The 10,210-nt window shown below is 30.8% G+C and overlaps 1 protein-coding gene across 1 annotated transcript in view; it reads left to right on the top strand.

Annotated features, from left to right (window-relative positions):
* Positions 1-1,417, top strand: part of LOC104751985 (spermidine sinapoyl-CoA acyltransferase-like) — a 2,496-nt gene extending 1,079 nt beyond the window's left edge. Inside the window, exons 2-3 of the mRNA XM_019237980.1 lie at positions 98-343; positions 454-1,417. Coding sequence (XP_019093525.1) covers positions 98-343; positions 454-1,113 — 906 coding nt within the window. The 3' untranslated portion in view covers positions 1,114-1,417. The remainder of the gene's footprint in view (positions 1-97; positions 344-453) is intronic.

Genomic DNA, 10,210 nt, shown 5'->3' with positions numbered 1-10,210 from the left:
CCTATAAATAAACAATAGTGACCTTTCTTTTTGGTATGAAATAGTTAAATATGTGAAATTGAAATGAAGAAGAACAACCTTATTGATAAAATGACAGGTAACCAAATTTGGGTGTGGAGGATTCGTGTTAGGCATGGCCATGTCACATGCAATGTGCGATGGATATGGAGAAGGTCATATCATGTGTGCCTTAACGGAATTGGCCGGCGGTAAGAAGAAACCAGCGTTGACGCCGGTTTGGGAAAGAGAAAGACTTGTGGGGAAGCCGGAAGACGATGATCAACCTCCGTTTCTTCCCGACGGCGAGACAGCCGCTTCGCCCTACTTACCAACGGATGATTGGGTATGTGAGAACAAAACAAAGATCATCACGTGACGTCGTCTATTCCCCACATTATTTTTTTGAATCTAAAATAATATTTTCATTCTATCCTTGTCTATAAATGTTTTTAGGTAACTGAAAAAATAAATATTAGAGCTGATAGCATAAAAAGATTGAAAGAAGTTACATTGAAAGAGCACGACTTCTCCAATGACACAATCACTACTTTCGAAGTTATAGGAGCTTATTTGTGGAAGTCAAGAGTTAAAGCTCTCAATTTGGATCGAGATGGAGTCACTGTTTTGGGTTTATCAGTAGGAATCCGCGACGTTGTGGATCCACCTTTGCCCGATGGATACTACGGTAATGCATATATCGATATGTACGTGCCATTAACTGCAAGAGAAGTGGAAGAATCTCCGATCTCAGATATCGTAAATCTCATAAAAGAAGCCAAGAGAAAGGCCTGCGATCAAGATTATCTCCAAGAAGAGCTTGCAAACACTGAAAAAATCATTAAGATGAATTTAACGATCAAAGGAAAAAAAGATGGGTTGTTTTGTTTGACGGATTGGAGGAATATCGGGATCTTTGGATCAATGGATTTTGGATGGAATGAGCCGGTGAATGTTGTCCCAGTGGTCCCACCGGAGACAGCTAGGATGGTTAATATGTTCATGCGACCATCTAGGTTGGAACCGGCCCATATGGTTGGAGGGGTTCAGATTGTGGTTACATTGCCAAGAATTGCAATGGTTAAGTTCAAGGAGGAGATGAAAGCTTTAGAGTAAAGCTTATTTTTATCTTTTATTGTGTTCAAAAATCATAAAAGAATATAACTGAATAAATTGAAAATACAAAGTGTGCACATTTATTGTTTTTAACATTCTTAATTTAATTCTAGTTAGTTACTTTAAGAATGATAATAAAACTTATTACAAGATGGAAAAATAGAGAATGCAGTTTTCTTTTTTGTTAACATCATACAAATGGTGACAAAGTTTTTGATTGTGCAGGAAAAGCAATTTATAGTTCGATAAGATTTAATTGTGGTACATGCAGGAGAAATATAATTGTGGGACAACTGCAGATAATACGAAATAAGAGGTACAAAATAATATTTGATTGGTGGTATGAGTTTGGAAAGTTCTTCAAAAGTGGTATGTACTGTGAAGTTCTGAATCTATCCTGAAAATGTGTTTTCCTTGTCTTTAATTTGGACCTTTTTGTCTTAAAACCTTTAAAACCTTCTTGAAACGTAAAATACTTGATAATAGACATTTAAACCTTGAAATCATACCAAACTCTTTCTAAATGCATAATAAAACTATAGCTAAAATGGGTCAAAATACGATGATATCATCCATCTTGCCTTTGGTTTAGAAATCTTTGTTCCACCATCAATCTACTTATATTGAGCATTCTAACCATCTTCTACCGATGTCCATGCATCTTCACCTTTCCCTATGACGATCTGTGTCATACGAACTTTTTCAGTATTCATATCTCTTGGTATCAACTATCAAGTATGATGTTCTTGCTTGTATAGTATCATAAGTAGTTGGTTCCATAATTTAGGATATAATATGTTCAGAGACGCTTGCTTTAATATCAGTTGAAGTAATTGGAACACAAGAACTACTATAGAAATAAAAGCATCAATAGCCAACCTAAACTTTATTAAAAATTTCCCCAAACAATGTCTCTGTAGTATGATCATTGTTACACAAAATCTCGTATGCCCTTGAACCAATTCCTAATCTACCCAACTTACACACATATAAAACAACACCTACGAACTCCCTTTTATTCACTCACCAACAAATCCTCTCAAAAACTTTTTTATTTTCTGTTTGATAAAACCCACACTTTTTCTTCACTCAAATGTGTTACCCTAATAAGAGTGTTTCCTTTCATCTACATAGTGTTGTCTTTGTTCTCATCTCTTCCCTTTATTCAGCATACACTAGAAAGCTCCACATCATCATGTCTTTGTTCTCATCTCTTCCCTTTGTTCTCATCTCTTCCCTTTTAGTTGACACTTTAATTTTTCGCATGCGTTTCCTAGTGCCAAACAAGCTCCCTCTCATTGTGCTCAATGTGCTGCTTTGTTTCCAATGTGTCATGCTGTCACTTGCAACCTCACAAATCTCCCGCTTCTTCTGAAGTCCTTCATACTCAGCTATGTTGTTCTTCCAAAATTTCTGTTTCTTCATAACCATCACTTAAAATCACTTATGACTTTAAAAAAATAAAATATCCTTCTTTAAAAAACAATTACTACTAATAAAAAGGGACAATTTGAGCAAATAAGAGCTTTCTAATATTATGCCACATCAGTAAACAAAAAATACCCTATTTTCGACGATGCCAACTCATACGAAAACATTCGTCTCTTCCCATCCTAAACCTTAATAAAATAGAGAGTTTCATTCTTAAAACTAATCTCTCGAATCCAACAAATAAACGTCAGAAGCAAATTTCCCTGTTAAGATTGCGTATATTTATGACGTCGTCGTCTTTTGAAACACTAAATCGATTTGATGTTGCAGGCAGTACATTGTATCAAGATTTTGGAATAGAAGGGTGTTCTGAACGATTCCTCTTTTGTGAAATATTGAGGATTATGAAAGCCACATGGAGAAAAAAACTAAATCAAAAGAAGCATGCATCTCCGCTGTTCTCCTATAGATGGTAACATTGTGACTTTTCAAAATAATGGATTTCTCGATTTTTGTAACTATGTGGGATTTGATATCTTAATTTGCTAAAAAGTTTAAATGAGAATAAAGTTGCATTCGATACAAACAGGATTTTAGCACAAAGGAAACATGGGAATTCATTTACTCGGGTCTCAAAACACCCAAAACTTTGGGCAAGCGGGATATGGTTCTCCCAAGCCACACCCAAAATACTCATTTATGGTCTGTCTGGCTAGCTACGCTCAACCGTTTGACTACAGGAGACCGAATGCAGACTTGGCAAACAAGGGTAGACGCCTCATGTGCTCTCTGTCATGATCTGCACCCAAAATACTCATTTATGGACCATCTTTTTTTTTCCAATGCTCATACTCGATGGAAATTTGGACAGGTCTAACTTCAAAGCTCTTGACGACCAACTTCTCTGCAGATTGGGAGACTATTATAGATCTCCTCACGAAGAACTCCTGCGATATGTATTTCAGATTGTGGAAGGAACGAAACAACAGGCTACATGGGGAACCACCGGTGCACCCTCCTCTGTTCATCAAACGGCTAGATCGACAGATTAGAAATAAGCTCCTCTCCATTCAAGACAGAGGTCGTTTCGATGGATGGCTAGCTTCGCGATGAGATAACTCAGGTTATTTCATTTGATTTTGCTCTTACCATACTATATTTTTTCTCTAGCTTAGCAACACTTATTTTTTTCCGAATAAATTTGACATTTTATTCAAAAAATAAATAAATAAATAAAGTTGCATTGGCTTCTGATTCAAACCCAAATATTACTCAATTTTTATTGTAAGGCAAGGCTATAATAGGATTGTCTCACTATATTTGTTTTCAGAGGAAGATACAGTTGAAAAATCTTGATGTTTTACTATTGATCTACATTGACAGAGTTTAAACAACTTAAGAGATTGTATCCAAAGAGAATCATATGTTTGAACTTTGAAGTAACTCTCCACAATCTCAAGTTTCAGGTCTTCAGGAGTACGTGATGATGGAAAGACATATATTTGCAGATGGTTGGTAACAAGATCACGTTCTTATGATCGATGGTCATTTCAACTATGATATCATGTTCCACTACAAGGTTAAAAAGGTCCGGCTTATATATAGGACATGGTTCAATACTGGCACCCCGAAGAGTCTTCAGGTTCTCTGAGACTGTCAAGACTTCAAAAATTAAAAGGAAAGGTGATGAATTTGGCAGCTGCTATTTTCTTGCTTCTGAATTTGATAACACATTGCTTTTCGGGGTTTGTATAGTATGTAGCAGGAGAAATTTTGTGACAAAAAATAATCGGAGTTAAGGAACCCTCTTTCTAACCTATTGAAGTTTTCTGGGTTACACTTTTGTTGATTGTGGCTGCATAGGGTGAAGTTGATTAATCTAGGGTGAGGGACTTCAGTTCATGTGTTTAAGTTGCACCAGCTTCATAGGGTGAAGCTCAAGAGAGATGTTATTTGAAAACCATTAACAATAACAAGTTTTTCAACACTTAAACTTAGCTTATACTTCTTCTGTTTCATGCAAATTGATGTTTAGAAGCTTTTACACATTTTAAGAAAACAATGATTACTGAGTTTAAATATATTTTTTTCTTTGACTAAAGAGATATTATTTAATTTTAAACCAATAACAATTCAAAATTTAAAATATTTTCAATGATTACTTTTTGAAGTTTACAAAACATCAATCTTTGTGGGACAAAAAAATATCCTAAAACATCAATTTTTATGAGACAGAGGGAGTATTGATTAATCTTTTTCTAGGCAAAAAAAAATAATATATAATTAGTGTTGTTTAGAAATCATATTTGATAAATATTCAATACGTTTGTTTCTCTAAAACTCATTTCCACAAAGTCATCTTTATTATATTTGTCTTCATTATATGTTTAAATCTCAAACGTCCTCTAACTTTAATTGATGAATATGCATCAGACGGCAGTGGAAAGAGTAGTTCGAATAATAACACCACCTCATACAATACAACTTAAGTGGTCTTCATACAAAATATCACTTAAGACAGCTTAGCTATTGGTTGATTACAATGGAAGTAACTAGTCCGGCTGCTTCTCAGTTACAAACTTACAATACTGATCATCTTAAGGTGGTTCTCTCAGGGAGTTCCGTCGCCCTTTGGCTCACATGATTTGGGTAACAAATATTTATTTTAGCTATTACTCTTCGGAAGTTAAAACCAAAAATGCTTTTTCCAACATTTATGTTTTTTGGCGGTTCCTTTACCTAAGAATTACCGCTCTTGGAAATAGAGCAATTTAATAGATTACAAGGTTTTGGGGGAAATAATATATCTCAAAGAGTGAAGTACATTCTTTGGGTCATAAAAAAGTTTTACTCTTCATACTTCATTACTCATCTCATCTTTCTCTCTATATAGGCTCAAGTAGAACTATATATAACTAATTATGATTTTGATGGTATACAGAAAATTAAAGGTTTTGAGTGATCTGTAACTCTATTCTACAACCAAGGAAAAAAAAATGGGAAAGGCAAGATGCAAGCCACACTTTACCGATAAGAATAGAAGGTGATGGATGTGCGGGAGAAGTAAACCATTGAAGTAAAAAATAAAAACTTGAGGCATAAGAAGAAACTAAGCCATGATATATAGAGAAAATGTTCACATATTTTCCAAGTAGGCTACAAGAATTACACGTCCAAAGAAGTAGCTCAAGGTTATGAGCATGGCAGATAATGAACTAAGTATATATGCCAGTAAAAGTAGTAAGAACAAAAAAAAATGATCTACACTGCTTTATATATTAAAAAAAACAACCATCTCTTCCGTTAAGGTCGTTAATAAGAGACAGATGTCATTATCATCTGAGAGTATTAAGAGTAAGAGCTAATCATCAAAGATTATTAAGTATTGGTGTGTTCTATGAGATTCAGTCATAAAAAATTGAGCATAATTTCAATACATATTTTATTTCTTTAGCTAAATTACATTTTTACACTTTACTGAGTGAAATTCGTAAGCTAAATCACCATACATTTTAGATATAATATTATTTTTAAAAAAGTTTATAAAACAAAATAATAATTTATAAACTTAACGGCATGTTAGCACGGAGTAACCCCTACTTAAATTAAAACTATTTTAACATTCAAGGGCAGCTCCCTCCCGCTAACCCCTCTCCTTCGAGATCCGCCCGTGACCTACAATGCTTACATTATTCATGTCTAATATAACCTTTGAAACTAAGTTTAATAATTTTGGTATAACATATGCATTTGAATCTAAACTAAAGATCCGAGTGTTTCATCATTTTTCTCAGTTTCTCTTCTTTGAAGTAATTAAAACAATTTTACCCCAAGCCAAATGCTATTGTTTGAACTTTGAAACCTTTTTTCGCAAAAAGGAAAGAAAAATAATTATCTTAACCTTTTTTTATAAGATAATTTTTGTAACATTTTTCAAAAATACTTAAGTATCTCTTTCATCTATCCATTTAATTTCAAAAATACTCTTATTAAATCAGAAAATTTTTAAATGGTTTATAAGGTCTATAACATACTTAATTATGGATGGTAACTACTACTCAGAGAGTCGACCAAAATATTAATAAAGTTTTATAAGTTTTTTAAAAATTTTTAAAAAGATTCTAAAAGGTTTTCAAAGATTTTAAAAATATTTTGAAAGATTTCAGAAGATTTTTAAAAAGTATTAAAAGGTTTCTAAGAAGAATTTATACGCTATTTATATAGTAATTATAGATTTTTACACATATATATAGAAAGCTAATTTATGTATATTTTTATAAGTTTACATACATACATGTGTGAGTAAATATTAGTTTTTAGTAGTATTTCTAATAATTTTTTAAACAGAAAGTATATTTGAAAAGTGATGTTAAAAATATATTTTTGAAATTCCCCATTATAAATCGACCAAAAAACAAAAATATTTTAATCACATGATAAATGGGGTTTATGCTAACGAAGGAAATGACAAAGGAATCCAAATGGTGGGACTCGTGGACAGTGTTTCTGTCGTCTTCAACGTAATAAAAACCATTTGAATCACTCCAAAAGTTCTTTGTACGTGACTACGTGTAACGTCTTGTCGAAATGGTAAAGGCATATCCTTGAAATAGTGAAATGCACATATACATTTATTTGGGAACATCCATTGTATGTCTCTTGAAGGCTTGTAAGGTCGGTAGCTGTATTTAGAATAGAAAAATCCTCGAAAAAATATATAAAAAGACACTTATTTTCTCCTACATGTGTTATATGTTTCAAGTTATTTCTAATTGACGTGTAATGTAGAGACTTGTAGTGATTCTTTACCAATTTACATAGGAGAGATAATAACTATGGACGAGCTGCATCTATTGAATGTCTTTCGCCACCAATATAGAATTATTAGTCGAGAGGTTAACCCATTAAAAATAAAGATACTTTCACCAAAAGATAACAAACCTATAAATAAATAACTTATTATGTCGTTTGACGAACTCCAACACTTTAGTCTGCTAACGAGGGGTTCTGGGAGCCTAATACATTACTCAACTTCCGTGATTTATCCGCTATGCAAAATCACAAGCATGACTGCATGACCATCTACTAGTGAAAGACATCAGCTTAGTTTCTTAATCGTATAGTAATATTCACCAAAAGCTTTAATTAAAAGGAAAAGAAAAGAAAAAACTTTTTTTGGTATGTCTAGATTTTGGTCCCAATTGGTAACGCCTGTTACTTATGTCTGTAAAAACTTTAACTTTAAAATTTTAGTGATAGAGAATTTAGTTGTAATTTCGTTCAAAAAAAAGAAAAAAGAATTTGGTTGTACATGCTCTGACTGTAAAAACTTTAACAGTTAAAATTCGATTGGTAACAAACACTTTTAAACATGTAGTTGTTACTTTATTATTAAAATATATTGAAATAATGATACTAATGATGATAATGAAAATAAAATAATTATTATTGAAATGGATCTTAAAAAAAGAATAATTAATTTATTAAAATAAAATATGTAAAATATAGATATAAACTTGTGGAGAGATTTTAAATATAATGGGAGGATTCTTTTTATATATATTTGTTCAATTGTAAAGCATGTTTTTGATGTTTTAAAAAATCTGAGAAAACAAAGAAGAGAAAAAAAAATAAGTGGCTTACAAAGCTATAAAAAAAATAAAAGTTAAAAAAGTCTGATTGGCAAATTAATGGCTGTTAAAGCTTTCATATTTTTTTTAAGTTTTAAAAGTGTTGTGCCAATCATGGCCTTTATCATGTATTTAACAATTATAGTATACTAGATTTTAATCTGCGGTATACATCAAATTTGTTTTTAATAATTATTAAGAAAATATATGTTGTATTTTTGTGTTTGTTTTAATATATTTTGATTCATATATAGATTCTGTAATTCTAGATGAATTATATCTTTTGTGTTTAGTACCGTTTAGGATTGGTGTAATACCTCTCGTTAACTTATTTGATATTAGACTAACATATTTTGTGTATTTAAGTAGACTAACCCGTAAAAAATTATATTATCATATTTATGTAAACTCTAACCCGCACTATAATATGATCGGTAAAAATTTTAAAAAAATTTTGAAAGTTAAAAGTATATAAAATATTTAAATTATGAATACTAATTTCTTTGAAAATTATTTTAAGTATGTTTTTTTTGGATATTACAAATAATAACTTCAAATTTGAAGATATATTCAAATAACAAGAGTTTAATTGTGTAAATCTTACAAAGAAAATTTTACTTTACCATATCTACTTCCGTATTAATAATAGGGGATGTAGTTTTTTATATAAGTTGTTATTTTTAAATTTGGCGTTTAATTTACCAAAAAATGATTGTGTTTTGAGATTTTGGATTTATTGTTTTTATTTGTTGTTTTGTAATTTGTTTCATAATTATATTTTTCTATTATTAATATTGTTTAAAACAAAATATTTTGTTCTTGTTGTAATCTCAAATCCCTGATATTAAATATTAACTTTTACACATGTCAAAATCTCAAATTAATATAAATTTGACATATGTCTAAATCTTGTTAATGGCTAACTTTCAAAACCCAAATTTATATAATAAGATATATATAATTCTCATTGTTATTCTACTTAAGTCTCTCCATTATTCTTTGCCATTAAAATATGCACTCAATACATACCAAATTTAAATTGTTACGGTCTTTGGATGTATTCCATGGATTTAAACCTCATTGTTATTGGTACGCACTCAATACTTTAAATCTCGAGAGAATTTTACTAACACGATAAATCTTTAAATTGATTTTACTATTACTTTGAACCGTTAAAATGATTTTATCAACACTTTAAACCTTAAAACTAATTTTCATTTTTTTACTGCCATAAAAATAACAAAATAATAATATCCATCAACGCGAAATAGTTAAACTATGTTGATTTAATTTAAATTTGAATTAGCTTTAGTTTTTATAAATAAATAAAAAGAGAAAAAAGATAAATTTGTGTTCATCTTCATTGTAGGCAAAACTTTTATGACGATATTTTTCACATTATTAATCCTTTTAATAAATGTATCTCCACTGGATTCTGATTCAAATTAATTGACTTCTCACTGGAAACCAATGAATCTTCTAAATATGTTGTTGTCTTCAATTTTACATTTGTCAAATGTTATAACCTTACCTGTGATTTTTTTTTTTTTTTTTTTGATGTATTTTTAAACTTTTTCATCAATCATAATAAATAAGTAAATTAATTTAAATTAATTAAACAAGTATTTCAATCAAACCAGCATAATTTAAATTAATATATTTCATAAATCCACCAAAGAAAGAGACCTTTTAACTTTTAAGCACATGATAAACTAGGTTTTTGGCAATGATGAAAATAACATAATAATCCAAATGGTGGGGCTCGTGGATATATTCTCTCTTTGGTATTACTCGTAAAACCCATCCATTTGAATCACTCCAAAATATGTATGTAAGTGTAACGTCTTATTCACATGCATAAGTAAGGTAAGAATGGAACTATGGAAGTCCTTTAACCTAGCTAGTGGTCAAATGTTAAAATGTTTTTACACCAGATCTAGGGTTAAAGTCCTAAATAATGCAGTTCCTTATTAATAGTGTAAGAATAATCAAAAGTTTCAAAGTATTGGAGGTAGAGTCGTTCATCTTGGTCTCGA

This window comes from Camelina sativa, chromosome 16 (genome assembly GCF_000633955.1).
Source record: "Camelina sativa cultivar DH55 chromosome 16, Cs, whole genome shotgun sequence".
Classification (NCBI taxonomy): domain Eukaryota; kingdom Viridiplantae; phylum Streptophyta; class Magnoliopsida; order Brassicales; family Brassicaceae; genus Camelina; species Camelina sativa.
The sequence above is the reverse complement of the archived record's forward strand: the minus strand, read 5'-3'. Positions and strand labels throughout refer to the sequence as shown.